This window comes from Rhagoletis zephyria, unplaced genomic scaffold, assembly GCF_001687245.7.
Source record: "Rhagoletis zephyria isolate East Lansing unplaced genomic scaffold, Rhagoletis_zephyria_1.1 Rzeph_scaffold_00274, whole genome shotgun sequence".
Classification (NCBI taxonomy): domain Eukaryota; kingdom Metazoa; phylum Arthropoda; class Insecta; order Diptera; family Tephritidae; genus Rhagoletis; species Rhagoletis zephyria.
In genome coordinates, this window is record NW_016157358.1 from 33,087 (window position 1) to 50,932 (window position 17,846).

At 38.5% G+C, this 17,846-nt stretch overlaps 1 protein-coding gene across 1 annotated transcript; it reads left to right on the forward strand.

Moving 5' to 3' along the window:
* Nucleotides 1-13,703: 13,703 nt before the first annotated feature.
* On the forward strand, nt 13,704-14,654 carry LOC108358602 (uncharacterized). The gene has a single exon (XM_017610036.1). It carries the CDS (start codon nt 13,704-13,706, stop codon nt 14,652-14,654), a length of 951 nt encoding a protein of 316 aa, XP_017465525.1.
* The last annotated feature ends 3,192 nt before the right edge of the window (nt 14,655-17,846 follow it).

The window sequence follows — 17,846 nt, forward strand, 5'->3', positions numbered from 1 at the left end:
TCAATATGCATTTGCATTATAAGTGCACACATATGTATACACACTCACATACACAGCACAGCGCACATCATTATGTTCTTATGTTGTTAGTTTCGCTACCCATGTATATTTCTACGACTTGTATACTTTGGTAAAACATAGTTCAATAAATCACTACTAAACCTTCACTCCGGCGGGATACATCGTTTTGTTTTTCTTGTGGACATCAACCTACGTACGTGTATCTATAGCGACCCAACACATTCGCTCTATACTTGTTTGCTGTTTGCTTGCTGACTACTCGCGGTTTTCGCACCCCCACTACCTTCGTTTCATGCGTTACCAGGAAAACGCTCCTTGATATGCAATTTGTTGCATGACCAACGATACAAATTGAACGGTATTGCCGAATTCAAGCCGCCTGGGAACCACAAATCGGAAAACAACGCGTTTATTAACGTTTTAGCATACATTTCAGCAGTTCCTTCTTTCAAGGGAAATATTTAAACCCATCGGCTAGCAACATCTTCCGCTATGAGTATCCATTGGTATTCGTCATCAGTCTTGGGAAGTGGACGAAACAGATCTACAGCGACTACTTCGAAGCGTTGCTTACTTGAAGTGGTTTGTAATGAACCCATCGGCTTCATGTTTGATGCATTGTAGCGTTGACACTCGATGCAGTTTCGTACGTACTTGGTGATTTCAGTGCGCATCCCTGGCCTGAAGTATAGGCTTGCGATTCGTGCGACTGTTTTCTTCCCTCCGTAATGACCTATGGTGCTTCGCCATCGTAAGTTTTCCAAATTTGTGCGCGTTCCTGATGAAGAATTACCAATTGCGCGTCTTCAGCGCCATCGTTAGCATAGCAATAGAGTACACCGTCATTCAAGATTATACCATAAAGTGATGTTTTCATCGTTCCCTTACATAGAATTTATTATTTTCTTCATATCTTCGTCGTTTAGTTGCTCATTTCTCAACTCGCTTGGCTTCTTTCTTGGTAAGTCCACTTGGAAAGTACAAATACAGCTCGGAGTGCCATGGCTGTTTTCGGGAAGTGGTGGTCGTGAGAGAATATCAGCTACCGAGTTACTCTTCCCAGGCGTACAGTCAATTTTAAAATTATACTGTTGGATTTGAAGCGCCTATCTTGCTAGGCGACCAGACGTTGATTTCATGGTTAGCAACCATTTAAGCGGTTGGTGCTCCGTCATTAGATGCACTTCAGCGCCTTCAATGTACCGTCTAAACTTAGTGTATGACCATAATATGGCAAGTGCTGCTCGTTCCGTCGTTGAGTAGTTACGCTCAGCTTGAGTTAACAAACGGCTTGCATACTCAATAGGATGCTCCTGGTCTCTCTCCCCCTGCAGTAGTACTGCTCCTAGTGCATACGCGCTTGCATCAGTTTTAATCATAAAATATGCGTTATCTTCGGCTTGCTTCAGAATTGGTGGAATCACCAGCATTTCTTTTATGCTGCAATCTGCGGTTCACGCCATTGCCGAACAGCACTTTTTTTGGTGAGGTCTATAAGCGGCTAGGCAATTTTCGGGTACTGATCAATAAATCGCCGATACCACGAACAAGTTTGAATGAAAGACACCAGTTTTTTAATGTTTCGAGGTGCTCTTCGTTCTGCCATGGTTTTCTCTGTGTCAACTTTGATACCCTCGGCTGTGAGAACCTGTCCAAGGTACTTCACACTGGCGCAGCAAAAACGGCATTTAGCATTATTAGCGCGCAGTTTGAACTTCTCAAGCTTCTCAAATACGATGTGCAGGTCTTTTAAATGATTAAAAATGAAGGCGAGCAAATGATAATATCGTCAAGATACGTAAGGTTTTGAATATTTAGTAACGTTGTCTTAAAACGGCCAATGAAGCGTTGAAATGTTGCCGGAGCGTTGCGAGGGCCGAAAGGCATATGCTTGAAGCGGTAGGCACCAAACGGTGTAATGAGACATGTCTTATCTCGATCTTTTTCCACAACAGCAAATTGAAAATACCCACATTATAAGCCCAGATTTTTCATAACTTTGTACTTTTGGCGGCATGTAATAATAATAATAATCCCAACGGTTTTTACCCTCCATTCCCGCCCATCCGCACGAGGGGCGCAGTCCGCATGACGTACGGAACCAATATTTTAAATTTTTGTGCCGAGTCACGATAGGCAGGAGTTTGTTAAGTGTCGAGATCTAAAACTGTTCAGCTACAGAACTAAATTCATCAGCTGATTTTATGTATTTATGTCAATAATTCACTTATTGAGAGAGGAGAGTATCGCTTTCTTAATGCTGAAAAGCGGATCTGATATATCAAACGTGCTGGAATGAGAGTTAAAATCCTGGCATAAGCAACGGAGTGGGTCGTGCAATTCAAAATTGGTTTTACAAGCTTTCAGAAATATGGGACAAAAGTGTCTTGATACGCGTGAGGGAACATTAAAGCTTACATCAGCCAGAAGAGACGGACTTGAAATTGAGCCTGTCAGTAATTTAACCATAAAAATTATACCAAGCATTTCCCTGCGACTGGCAAGTGTAGGAAGGTTAATAAGTTTTAAGCGACTCGTATAAGGTGGAAGACTATATTGAGAATCCCATCGGAAATTTCTTAAAGCAAAAAGTAGGAATTGTTTTTGAATTGATTCTATCTTGTCTGAGTAAATTTGATACCTTGGATTCCAAACCACCGAGCCGTATTCCAGAATCGGCCTAACTAATGTTGTAAACAGGGTTTTAGTGATATAAGGGTCACTAAATTTTTTTGACCATCGTTTCACAAATGCAAGTACACCTTTAGCCTTGTTGACTGTCACATTAATGTGAAGATTAAAATTAAGCTTAGGATCCATTGTGATACCAAGGTCCACAAAATTGTATACCTGTTCCAGGTTATGGTTACCTATTATATAAGAAACTGGCAGAACAGCTCTTCGCGAGAAGCACATTACTTTACATTTCTTAAGATTTAGAGGCATAAGATTTACTTTACACCAGTAAGCCATGCTGTTTAAGTCTGATTGTAGCAAAGACCTTTCTTCAATTGAAACGTACGATTTATAAAGTTTTACATCATCTGCATACATTAAAATTTTGGAGAATTTTATATCTGTAGAAATATCGTTTATAAAAAGCAAGAACAGAATCGGGCCTAGGTGGCTACCCTGAGGGACTCCTGAAGTAACATCAATGACGTCAGAGATAGTATTTTTAAACAATACCCTTTGTGATCTATCATAGAGGTATGAAGAGATCCAACGTAGAAAATTAGGTGGAAGACCAAGAAGATCAAGTTTATAGATGAGCAACGAGTGGCACACTTTGTCAAATGCTTTACTGAAATCAGTATATATAACATCAACAGTTTTGCTCTCACTAAATGCTTTTGAGATATAGGATGTTAATTCAAGTAAATTTGTAGAAGTTGATTTGCCCTTGCAAAATCCATGTTGACTGTATGAAATGCTTGAAGTGATAGAATGCGTCAACCGATTTGTTATAATTGCTTCAAATAATTTAGGAATTGCAGAAAGCTTAGCTATGCCCCGGTAGTTCTCCACTGAAGACCTGCTACCGCTTTTATGTAAGGGGGTTATGAACGATTCCTTCCATACAGTTGGAAAAACGCCCTCTTTAAGAGACAAATTAAATAAGGCTGTTAACGGCTCATAGAGATAATCAGCACAATTTCTAAGAAAACAAGTGGGGATCTGGTCAGGACCATAACTAAAAGACTGCTTTAAGGACTTCAGGTAAACTAAAACATCATCGGGAGATATTATAGGGTTATGTATTGAGTTAATTGGACTTAGTTTAAAAGGATAGTCAAAGTATGCTTGGGAGTTAGTGGAATAATTGGATTTAAAAAACTGAGCGAACATGTTAGAAATTGTTTGATTATCACCAGAGACGGTATTTTGATACTTCGTGGCGGAAGGAAACCCACGTACATTTCGCTTGGAGTTTACGAAATCATAAAATGATTTGGGGTTATATATTATACGTCGTTTGATTTTACACAAGTAATCTTTATAACACTTTTTGTTTAATTCAAAGAACTTGTGACGCAAAAGTGAGTATTTTACATAGTATGAGTGTAAGCCGGTTTTTTTGTGTAATCTAAAATAACGTGACTTTCTGTTTTTCAAGTTTCTCAGTTCTTTAGTGAACCATAACTGTGTTTGTTCTTCAGGAACACACATGCGTTTAGGCACATACTTTTCAAATAATCTATGTACAGTACAATTAAAATGTGCAACGCTTTGCTCAACTTTTTCTTTGTATATAGGCCACGACAATTTAGACAATTCTTTATTCAGTTTTTTAAAGTTGGCTTTCGAAAAATCAAAGCGAATATTTGGTTCGTATGTTTGGACATCGCAATTTTGACCATCGTTTATAATTTCGTAAGATATCTCAATAGCAGGGTGGTAGACATCTTCGGGCAAAACTAGTGGGTCACATTTATTTACAGCCGACTTAGATGCATCATCAACATAAACAAGATCTAATACTTTGCCAAACTTATTGCGAAGTACATTAACTTGATTCAGGCAGAGTTCAGCCATCTCCTCTAAAAATACGTTATTGCACGCGCTAGACGAGAAAGGTACAATATCATTGTCAATGATGTTCCATGATACATTTGGTAAATTAAAGTCACCCAACACAATCAATGAATCAGAGGGTTTAATCATTGAATTAATTGATTTCAGTAAAGATACATGTTGTGAATACACTGATAAGTCAGATCGGGGAGGAATATAGCATAGAGCTAAGTAAGTAAACCCCCTTCCAACCTGAACACGAATGCATTTGAATTCTGCAGATTCAATGTGTGGAAGACTAACTTCTTCAGATGGTATTGAAGAGTCTACGGCAAAGAGTACGCCACCGCCGACTCTGTCCTCCCGATCTTTTCTGTAGATATGATAATTATTTGAAAGAATCTCTGAATTAAAAGTGTGAGGTTTGAGCCAAGTTTCAGTCAAAGAAATTATATTATAATTGCATTCAAGGCCATTAAGATATAAATTCGTTAATTTAGTATTTATGCCTCTTACGTTTTGATAATAAATACTTAAAGCAGATTTAGTAATCAGTTTTTTGGTTCTGTATTCTGACGGGGAATATTTGCTAAATTATTATTTTTGTTGGGCCTATACTCAAATTCACGAACGAAAGCTCCGGAGGGCCAAAAAGAACTACTAAGCAGCATGTCAAAATTTTCTAAATTTACGTCTATTTTAAATGAAGAAATATTTCTTTCATATTTAAAATTAAATTTTCTGATACTTAAGTTGACAGTTTTAACTTTGGACGAGATGTAAAACTTTATATCGTCCTCGGAAGTATCCCTCGAAAATCTAGATACAAATATAGACTTCTTTGGGGGAACCACAACCAGTCTCCTAGTATCAGACTCGATTACCGGCGGACGGGGTTGAGTAACTGAGTTACTAATTGAGGGTAGAGTAAGCGTTGGAAGATTAGATGGCGGTGCCACAACTTCAACGGGGGACGGGGAAGATACTGCAGGGTCGTTATTATTAGAAGCAGACTTTGATATATGTTCTTTTGAGGAAGATAACTCCGTTGTCTGTGGACATGGAGAAGAAAGATTAATTAAGTCATTCGGAAGATTGTTCTGACGTGGAACGGTCCTTTCATTAGGCGGACTATGAAGACGCTTACGTTTTGACACATGAATGTCCTTCATAGATTGTACGGTATCTAAGCATTTAAAAGATTTAAATACATTTTCGTAATGTTTAAATTTTTCGGTCAGTACCGACAACTCTCTCCCTACCTCAGAAAACCCATTTCTGGTTTGCCTAAACAACTTAAAGAGATCAACTTCGGTTGACCTGCACTTTAAGCAAGACCAGCGAAGACCTTTGCCATCATTAATAGCGTCCAGAATTCTTCCTGTCAAACCAGCACATTTTAGATGGCAAATACCATCACAGAGCCAGCACGATAAGTAGCGTTCAGATTCGCTTTTAATTTGGCAGTTATCAAGATCACACTTCATATTGAAAGATTTAATAACACTTATGTTAATAAAAAGACAAGCAAAATAAGTTTAACACAACACACACAACAATTTAGGAGCTGATGTATTTAGCTTAAAAATATATGTAGCGAACAGTTTGAGTATCACTGTATTGTGACAATTAATAAATGCAACGCAAACAGCTGTGACAAGAAATAATAAAAGAAGTAAACAAAAAGAGCAAAAAGAAATGTGCAAAAATAGAAACGATCTCAGTTAACTACAAAGGAATTACAACAACAATGATAACAACAAATGACTCGGCAAGATTAGATGTATGCTAGTGAAATTTAATTAAATTTAATATAAACCACAAAAATCACAAAACTTTCACTTAGCTTCGAATTATTATCACACTAAGATGCTCGTAGGCACTTTTTATAGCAACTTTTACTAGAATTAGCACAATAAACTTTGCAAAATACAAAGAGAAATCAGAGCAGTAGAACTTCACAGCTTGACGTTTGCTTATGTCCATGCGGTTTAGTGGATACCTGTCCGGCTTCGTTATTGCGTTCAATCTCCGGTAATCTCCACAGACGCGTGTGCTTCCATCCCTCTTTGGTATCATAACAACCGGAGATGACCACGCTGAATCACATATAGTTCTCGATAATTTTATGTATTTCGCTTCAACTCTTGAAGCTTTGAGAAGGATAACCGATATGGTGGAATTGTAACGGGTTCATAGTTACCAGTGTCTATAAAATGTTGAGCACAGGGAGGCGGCTCATATGATGCACCAAAAATGTTAGGATACGCTTGATGACATATTTCATTAAGTTGCGCTTTCTGAGTTCCTGTTAACTCGGTCCCGTCAGTTTCTTTAAGGAAACGGAAGTCGATAGAAAGCAAATCTGTTGAGCGTTGTTTGTTGATGGCGCCATTAAATAATCCGGAACCATAACTTCTTTCGGGTGCAATCCCGTTTGGTGGAATAGAATCCCTAAAAATATCCTGAATCGAATGCAGCGAATATATATTCGCAACTTATGATCTGTAATAATCAAATTCGGACATATAAACTTTCGATTGCACTGCCTCCTTTACCAATTCATCTTCTTGCTTTCGTTTGCCAATAGGATCGCTTACTTTCACTCTCCCAACGAGATCTAATTCAAGCGGTAGCGGATCAATAAAATCAAAGTGCTCTGTTGGCTCACTTTCGAAATATTAATAACGGTTACCCATGTTCAAACCATCCCTGCCTGTTCAATGAAATCTGCGCCGATCAAGGTTGTATTATTTTTTGCATTTGGCAAAAGAATTGTCAGACGAATAGCCGAACGTATAGTTAGAATGGTATTTGATCAACAAATATAAATTGTTTTATTAAGGTAAAAGTATAAAATAATAATTTCAATAAAAATGTAGACCGTAGGCTAAACGTTGGCTAGTTTTTCCGCTCGCGTTATCCCGTAGACTCTCGCTGGTCCACTACTATTATCTTTTTTTACTCGTTGTCGCTCTTTTATATAGGGTTGCCAAGTGTGACAGCTCGGCCTATCCTGCAAGAAAATGTCCTCGATTTCGTCGGTGTCGGATATTTCGCTATCAAGCTCGGGACTGCTTTCGCACCAAGGCTTAAATTTACTGGACTCGAATACAGAACAGAATTATCATGATTTTACTTGCATACCAGAGATATCTTCAATCAGATATCTGTCTCTATTCAGTACTTTGGCGATACCATAGTGGCCTCAATATTTAGGCACTAATTCGCGGGATTCGCCTGTTGCCTGTGGTTCGTTTTCGATAGCCACTAAATCATTTTCTTCAGCTGCTTGCGTGCGTTTTTCGATGATTGTTACGGGATCTGCGTGATTTACCGTGTCTTCATGTAATGCGGGTAACAAGCGATTTTGAATAATTTCACGAACATTGAAGTCAAAAATAAGTTCATTAGGACTAAAACCTGTGGTGCGTTTCTGTAACTCGTCTCGATCCATGTTCTCGATTGAAATAGTCGATTTAATGTAATTTGACGTCATTTCCACTTGTTATGTTTCTGTAAGAAAATGAGTCGAATTGGTCAAAAACGCTGGATTTTCGACTGACGTATTTCATTCCATTTCAGTAGGAATACTCGATTGAATATGTTTCTGTAACCAAATGAAACGAAGTATTGTCGATTATTGTTCTCACTTGCCTTTGGGCTGGTGACAACTGTATTTTGATGTGTGTATGTACACATTTCGTTTATTTGAATTTAAAATGGAAGATATTGGATCTAAAGCCAGCGTAAGGACTTATATATTTGTTAATATTTTGTATACTTATGAATGTTTAAATAAATACACATGTATATTGTTACAGAGAAATACGTCGGGCCGGGTTACCAGAGGTCAAAAAAATCGGTTGCTCCAGCTAACGCAACAGCATCGCTGCGTTGGTAAGGGCCAGTTTACGACACCAAACGCCAGAAAATAGCAANAAATCGGTTGCTCCAGCTAATGCAACAGCATCGCTGCGTTGGTAAGGGCCAGTTTACGACACCAAACGCCAGAAAAGAGCATGCAGAAGTATGGGCTGCGGTTGCTGACGAGCTGAACGCATTAGGAGGGTCCCATAAAACCTCTAACCAGTGGAAAAAGGTAAAACCGAAACTTAATCGGGCGTATAGAATTTCAATTTAGTTTAGGTTAATTATATTAACCATTTAAAAGTTAATAACAAAAGACTTGTTTGACGTTTTTTTTTATGTGTATTGTTTATCCTTTAGTGTTGGATTGATTGGAAAGCGTCTGTGAAAAAACTAAATAATTCCCACAGAGCGTTCGCCAGACGCACTGGCAATCTACCGTTGCAGGACGGTCCAAAAACCTTGGACGCTATGGACACTGAAGTTTTGGAATTTTTTTCAAGAGACATGGTGGATGGGGATGGAGCCACTCCCGAAATCGGTTTGGCAGTAAGTAACATTTCTCAAAATTAAAAGTCGAGTAGACTATGAAATGTAGTGTTACGTTCGATATGTACAGTCAACGGCTAAAAGTGTTGATTTCCCGGAGGTAGGCATGGTTGACCTCGACGTGTTTGATGAGGAGGAAGTAGTCGAGTTTCCACCGGGTCAGGGGTTTGAAGTTGTGGCCAATAAGACAAACAAAAAGCGCAGCAGCCAAAGTTGCGTGGAAGAGGCTAGTGTTCTAATTGAAACCCAACACCAACAATTGAAGAATTTGTTGGAGAGGCAGCACAAGGAGCATATGGATGCCTTAAAGGGCATTCATGATACATTAAAAGCTCTTTTAGAAGCTATGACAGGTAAAATTTAACGATAACGGCTTTTTGTAATATTGTATCGCATTAATATTTCTTTATTTTTCCTACATCTTTCTATATAATTTCAGCACAATGAAACTGTGAAATTGCAAATTTACTTTTTAAAATATTCTCTATACCTTTGAAGTGCATAATAGGTATTAGTATTTATTATTTTTTATTACACACACACTAACACACAGTGCACAATGCAGCACTAATTATTAGTACGCTAAGTTTTACAAAATATAGTTCATACTCCAACAAAGAACATAAAAATAAAATCTCGAAACTTTGTGGAAATCTCAAGAAAATTCAATAAATTTGCCTACAAGTTTGAAACTTTTTAATCAGATTTTTCATAAAAGTTCTAAGTATGTAGTTTTATAACCCATTCAATTTTAGTATTACGAAATGCAAGTTTGAAGTTGTTAAAAAAACACGCTGATTTTTGGCAATTTTTTCTTGCATACATAAAAAAAAACTGTAGAACAAACTTTGTATGGATGAAACTGCGTGAAAAAGTTGCTAAAAATCAACACGACTTTTAGTTGTAGTGTAGCTACCAACAAACTCATAGCTGAAAATAAATATTTATCAATATAAAATTTTTTCTATACACATTTTTGTTTTCATGCTTACTTTTCAAAATGTTTTGACAAATAATTTTCAATTCGATTTCACAATTCCTTGTCGATTGGCATATAATTTCTCTCATTGTTCCAAATTTTGTCGGCTAATGCTTACGGAAACACTTTTTCTCCGCCAATCGACAAACTCGGATCGAATCGATATGACGTCACTATAATCGAGAATTTTGTCGATTTCTTACAGAAACGCGCTACTGATGTGCTGTTCTTTTGCGAGTTTATAGCCAAGTGCACGTTACGTATAATTAGGTCCCATTCTTTAGCGTTTTCAACCGAGGTACGCAAATAGTTTAATATAGTTTGATTAGCGCGTTCCACTTGGCTGTTTGAACGCGATGTACGCACAGCTGTTTCATGATTCAATAATTAAAGGTTTGCTCATTATTGACATTAGAGTTTTGATACTCCCTTAGCTCCCTTACAAAAGCGTTGCACACACACACGAACCCCCACACAGTGCCTTGCTAAGGGAGACGATTTTGTCAAGAGGAAGCGAGAAAACTGCTTTTTGAGCAAACCTTTTATTATTGAATCATGCAGCTGTTTTAGTGTGTCTGATACAATAACCTCCACAATACAATTCGAATGTTTTTGAGGTAAAAGCAGTACCTCTGTCTGTTGTAACTTGCGATGCTAACTTGAAATAGGATGTTATTTCATTTAAGGCGTTCATTACATGAGAAATCTTTGGATCTCGTACGGGTTTAACTATCAGATATTTCGTAAATACATCTGATATTGGAAGAACGTAGCTATTTCCTTTCTTACTACGTATGAAAGGTCCTAGGTGATCGATGTGGATTGTGTTAAATGGGATAGTATCAAGAGAGTCGTAATGTAGACTTACTTCGATTTTACCGGAGTGAGATTTACAGTAACAATATTCTATGCCAGCGGCTATATACTTTTTCACATATTTCACGGCTTCAAAATCATATTCTAAGAGCTTTAACCACCACCGGGCTATTTTAGATTTAGGCTCTTTTTTGTATTATAACTTGAGCAATTGCTGAACAGTCAGTTACCAGACGAAATCTTCTAGCCAACACATAAATCCGGAAATGTGTAAGAACCTGCGATTCTAGCTCGTATGAATGGTAGCGGCTTTCAATGCCTGCTATAGTACATTACAGGTTTCCAGTTTTTATTGTCGTTTGATTGTAGCAATACACCTGCAAGACCAATACTACTGGCGTCGGTGTGTACTTCATGTCGTGCATTTGTATCGAATAACACTAATATCATGTCCCCATTGGAGCTAACCACGTAGTTATGGCTGTTGAGTTGGTTATCCCGATGACCCGCTTGATTTAGCTTAGTTTCGCCATATAAAAATGACAGCACTTAGGGCCGGTTACCCAATGTCTGGTTAACACTAATCTGCGGTTAAACATCGTTATCGACGTTACCGACTCCCTGTTATATGCATGGAGTCGAAGACGTCGATAACGATGTTTAACCGCAGATTGGTGTTAACCAGACATTGAGTAACCGGCCCTTAACCATTTCACTGAGATGGTTAAAAGCTAACCAACTCGAAACCACGTCGAAAGTCTGATACAACCCTGTGTTTTCCCGCCATCTGTGGGTCAGGTAGTTTATTGAAGAAAACAAGTGATTTTTAGCAAAAAAAAACCGACTTAAAAAAATATATATATATCTCTATATATTTCATGATTCAATGATCGGATCTAAACACAATTAGTATGGGACCACCTCTGAGACACTACCTCTCCGTTGCAAATTATCGAAATCAGTTGACGTGGTCCAAAGTTATGCGGTAACATACATAAAAAAAAAAAAAAAAAAAAAAATATTCCGACGAACTGATAACCTCCTCCTTTTTTGGAAGTCGGTTAACAATGGTTGTACAAGTAAGACAATAATCTGTTAAGAGTACATCAACTTAAATTAGTGACATAATATTTTTAAAATAAATTTATAATAAGCATACTTAAGACTAACAAGAATAATCGAGATATGTAAGCTTATAAAGGAAAATAAGATATAGAGATTAGCAACGAAGATAATAAAATATGGACAGATGAGAGAACAGCAAACGATTTATCAAAATCACACCAACTATGTACACTTATAGTAACTATATATGATCAACTTTTAGTTGCTCCTACTTACTCCAGATTTAACGGATTCAGGAATGATGTTCCAAAGTCTTACAGCGTTGATAAAAAACAACCTCGACGATGTCAAGTAGTTGTACTTCGGGATTATCAGATTGCGACATCTTTTTGATTTCGTTGGATTTAGCTTCTCATACAAATACATTGCGGATTTCCATTCTAATAACTTATAAATAAATATGCAGTTCCTAGCTGAAAGATAATCATTAATGCTACACCCCAGAATTTTATTTTTCCACTGAGATATGTGGTCGAACTTCTTTAGACTATACACGTAACGAGTAACATTATTAAAGAGAACATTAACTTTGTGGGAGGAAGCTGAATCAAATTTGCTGTAGACAAGTTCTGAATAAGTTATAAGGGGCACGATGAGCTGTTGGGCTAACTTTCGCCTAGTTTCCAATGGCGTAAATGGAGCGGATATTCTCAACCTTCGCAAAACAGAATACACACTGCTGACAACACTATTAACATGGTCTGAATTGATAACAAAGCCTAAATTTTTGATCTTATTAACAAACATTTGCACACTATTACCAATAAACAAATCTGGTATATTTTCAACATTCACTACGCGTTTACATATTGGCAACACAAAGGACTTAGACGCATTTAGGCATAGATAGTTATCGTTTGCCCACTGCGATATAGCAGACAAATCACTATGGCGCATATTCATAGTCATATTTAGTACTCAGCTAAGTCGAAACTATTCTAAGTCACAACTAAAGCTATTCATAGTCGCCTTAGTTTCGACTTTTCTGACTAAGTACCAACTTAAAATTTAGTTTCGGCTGCAGCTGCAACTAAGTCGTAACTAGGAAGAAGTATTTTGTCAAATTAAAAGAAAACAGACGAAATATGTAAAAATTAAGTTGGTAGAGGGTGATTTTGATAATATTGAATAATCTCCCATTAAAATTTACAAAGATCGATCCATTTTAATCGGAAGATGAAATTAAATGCGTATTACAATTCGAATAAAGCTACATCACAATTTTATAATTGGAATTGTTGTATATATATTGTAATCGATAACTCTAAGCTGAAACGTATATCGGTAGACAAAAGCTTATCACTAATAAAAGCTCTCTCTCATCTCTATTTGCCAAATCGCCAGACGTATTTTTTATTTTCTGCCTTATAAAAAATAAATCAATAACAGGTTATGGGCCTCACGTTTTTGCAAAATAAAAATAAAAAGGTGTAACTAGTAAAAAGATAACGTTTGCTACTCGATTTCTTCGTTTTTTGATACATAATTCGTGTTAATTAAAGCACATAATTGCTGCGGTTAGCAACTCGTTTGATTTGGAGGTTATAATCACGTGGATTCACTACGATGGGAATTGACAAGATCGAAAAACGAAGGGTCGAGAGAACTATGACACGTGGAAATTCGCAGCTAAGTCCTACTTGGTGCTAAAGGGGTACTGGCCATGTATCGAGGGAGCTGAGCAAGATGCGACAAAAAACTTGCAGGCAATTTCGGCGTTGGGGCTATTGATAGAGTCGTCAAATTATTCATACGTGCAGAATTGTACGCAAAAACCGCGTGGGAAGCGCTGGAGACTGCGTTTGAGGACAATGGTGTCTTGCGTCGCATGGATCTCCTAAAGTATTTGATGCGACTGGAACTAACTGATTGCTCGTCCATGGAGGACTACGTCAATAAGCTGACTTGCACACAACAAAAATTGGACAAATCTGGAACGAAGATTCCTGATGATATTGTTGCGCAAATCATGCTGAGTGGTCTGCCAAACGAATACCGTCCAATGGTAATGGCGCTTGCAAATAGTGGTAAAGCGCTGTCGACTGACCTAGTACGCACAAACTTGCTACAAGAAGTAAGACATGAATCAACGAATAATGACGTAGTGGCTCTTATTTCAAAAAAGCAGAAAAAAGATCGTGCACGGACAATTAACAAAAAAGCGGTTGTGTGTTTCGAATGCAATGCGAAGGGGCATTATGCAAATAAATGTCCAACGAAGTCAAAAAAATGTCCGAACAATTTGTTGCTAATGTCGACATCACTTGTTGCTAAAACGGAAACTGCAAATGAATGGTTTATTGACTCTGGGGCATCTGCCCACATGACAATGTCCTCAAATAATTTGTGTGAGTTGCAAGAGCCGAAGTCAAGGGAAATTATTGTCGGGGACAATGGACGCCTAAACGTGGAATGTGCTGGAGATGTTCGCATGACCATGTCAACGAATGGAAATGCCTATAATGAGCAAGTCACTGTAAAAGACGTTTTGTGTATACCAAACATTTTTGCTAACCTAATGTCTGTTAGTCAAATGGCAAAAACTGGCAAAACACTAGTATTCAACGACAAAAACTGTCGTATTTTTAACGAAAACTACAAATTAATAGCCACGGCACCACTTGTTAACGATTTATATCGGCTTAGTTGCACCACGCAACGCAATGCTACGGCGCTAACTGCAACAGTAAATCGGAGCTTGTGGCACCGGCGCATGGGACATGCGTGTGACAGCAATTTAGCTCGTATTCAATCATCGGTTGAAGGTTTCAAATGTTAGTCAAATGGTGCTTTGGACCCATGCAAAATATGCTCGGAAGGGAAGCAAACGCGTGCTTTGTTTAATCAAAGTGGTAATCGTGCAACAAAAATTTTGCAAATAATCCACACTGACGTTTGCGGGCCCATGTCAACATCGTCGTCCAGTGGATGCCGTTATCTATTAACATTTTTGGATGATTTCAGCCGGAAAGTGTTCGCTTATCCGATGAGGCGCAAAAATGAAACGTTCGATATTTTTATAAAATTCAAGAAGTTCGTCGAAAATCAACAAGCATCTACGATAAAAATATTAAGATCCGACAACGGCAAAGAGTTTTGCAACAATTCGTTCAAGACCTTCGTAGAGCAGCATGGAATATTGCATCAGTTCACTGCGCCCTACACGCCTGAACAAAATGGCGTCGCCGAACGCATGAATCGCACAATAATCGAAAAAGTGCGCTGTATGCTCATCGATGCTGATTTACCTCAACAATATTGGGCAGAGGCGGCGGCCACGGCGGTTTACTTAATCAACAGAACACCATGTAGGGATATGAAGAACACTACGCCGGAGGAAATCTGGACGAAAATAAACCGGATTTGTCATCGCTACGCGTATTCGGATGTACACATCCCGAAAGAAAATCGACGAAAGCTGGACTCAAAGTCATACAAGTGTATTTTCCTTGGATACAGTGAGCAGTCAAAAGCATACAAGATGTTCAACCAGAAAACCAAGCAGACAATTGTGAGTCGCGATGTGGCATTTTTCGAAAACCAGAATACAAAGGTAATCACTGACACGAAGCTCTGTGCGCAAGGTTGAGCTTATTGACGATGATGACGACGATTCAAGTGACGATGACGAGATGCCTGGACTCAGTGAGGGATCAGCAGGCGCAATTGAAAAGCAAGACACCGAGAGAGTCGTTCTGAATCGAGACCAAATTCAGAGCGAAGAACAGTCACAGCTGCCAAGACAGCAACTCACTTCGCGAAACAATGGAATTGGGGTGATTAATAACATAACTGATATGTCAGTCGAATCATTTTACGGATTCAGTGAGGGCGAAGGGGATAGTAGTCTTGGGAATCCTGCAAATGATTTATTCCGCAATGTTGTCGTTACAAGCAGGATGTCACCTACGAACACTTCCGATGATGGAAGCAATCGCGACGATGAAGCGGGCGACGCACATCTGGGACTTTTGGCTGCAACAGCTGACTCAAGTGAACCAGCAACAGTTCAGCAAGCATTAAACAGTGATGACAGCAAAGAATGGACCGATGCGATGCGACGAGAGTACAACGCATTGATTCAAAATGCAACCTGGGAGTTGACTGACTTGCCTCCGGGTAGAAAGGCTATAGATTGCAAAGGGGTGTTTAAAGTAAAGAGGGGGTTCTCGCAAATCAAGGGCATTGATTACGACGAAACGTACTCTCCCGTTGCTCGTTACTCATCAATACGTTTTCTTTTGACTACTGCTGTTAAGTTCGATTTGGCAATTCACCAAATGGACGCAGTAACCGCGTTTCTCCAAGGAGAATTGGAAGAAGAAATTTACATGCGCCAACCGCAATGCTTTGCGGTTGAAACCAAACGAGTCTGCCGTTTACGAAAATCGCTGTACGACTTGAAGCAATCGAGTAGAATGTGGAACATGAAATTAAACTCCGTTTTGACGCTACAGCTTGGCTTTACAAGATCTGCGGTTGACCAATGCGTCTATTTTAAGCATTCGGCTCAAAATATCATCATATTGGCTGTCTATGTCGACGATATTTTGATTTTTGGCAGTAACAATACGATGATAACAAAACTCAAAAAGGATTTGTCTAAGCACTTTAAAATGAAAGACATGGGAACTGCAACGTCTGTGCTTGGGATTAACATCACTCGAAATCATGATGGATCAATTTCCATTGACCAAAAGCGATACTTATCAGATATATTACGTCGATTTAATATGCAAGATAGCATCCCGGTAGCTACCCCAATGGACCCAAATCAACGTCTATCAAAGGATATGTGTCCAAAAACCGAGAAGGAGAAGCAGGTGATGGCGTCGATACCCTATCAAGAAGCGATCGGCTGCATTATGAACGCTGCACAAATCAGCCGTCCCGATATCGGTTTTGCGGTAAGCTCACTCAGCCGATTCAACACATGTCATGGTAAGGCGCACTGGGAGGCAGTCAAGCGAGTGCTTCGCTATCTAAAGGGCACAATTGACATGAAGCTGACTTACCGCAAAGACAGCGCTGGTCAATTAACTGGCTATTGTGATGCAGACTGGGCTGGCGACCAAGATGAACGCCGTTCAACAACTGGGTATGTCTTCCGGCTACAAGGAGGTGCCATTTCGTGGGCCACTCGTAAGCAGCCTACGGTTGCCTTGTCGTCTACGGAAGCTCAGTTTATGGCCCGTAGTCATAGTCAAAATAAAGTCGACTTTAAAGTTAGTTGCAGCTTTTTGACATAATTTTCAATGGGATATCTGTCAAAAAAGCTGCAACTAACTTTAAAGTCGACAAATGTAAAGAACAGTGTTCGGACCTCCAAACTTCGATTCAGGACTAAATCGCTGCAAAAATCGGACCAAAAACAAATTTTCCGTACTAGATTGAATTTTTTATTTTTGTTTCTGACATTAATTGTTTGACTAAAATATTTTCTATTCATGCAAAATAAGAACGCGAAGCAATGCAAGGATAATATGTTACATATTTAGGTAATTTTTAGCATTTTCTATGAAGTAGAACGTATCTACCACTTAATTTTTTAAAAAGCAAACCTACATACATACATACATACATATATTTTTTAACAACTTAAGTAAAGTTCTGCATCCGCCAGTTTGTACAGCCATACGTAAAAAAATAACGAAGTTAATTTATTGACGCATTGCTATGAAAGAGTTACTTTTTAACAGTGAGATTTGGCTACTTTTCAATTTTTTTACTGAAACCGGTGGTGAACACTCAAAAAACGAACATGAATGAAAAAAACGGAATAGATTTGAAGTCCAGCGGAGTAGAGGAGTAGATTTCAATTTTTTTTTAAAACCGGAGTAAATCTAATCTGATTTTAGTTGAGTCCAAACACTAGTAGGGAACTAATTCTTTACATTTCAACGCTAATGACCCACAGATGGCGGGAAAACACAGGGTTGTATCAGACTTTCGACGTGGTTTCGAGTTGGTT

Excerpts from the sequence above, each read along its gene's own strand:
- LOC108358602 (XM_017610036.1), top strand. The coding sequence starts at position 13,704 with ATGGATCTCCTAAAGTATTTGATGCGACTGGAACTAACTGATTGCTCG.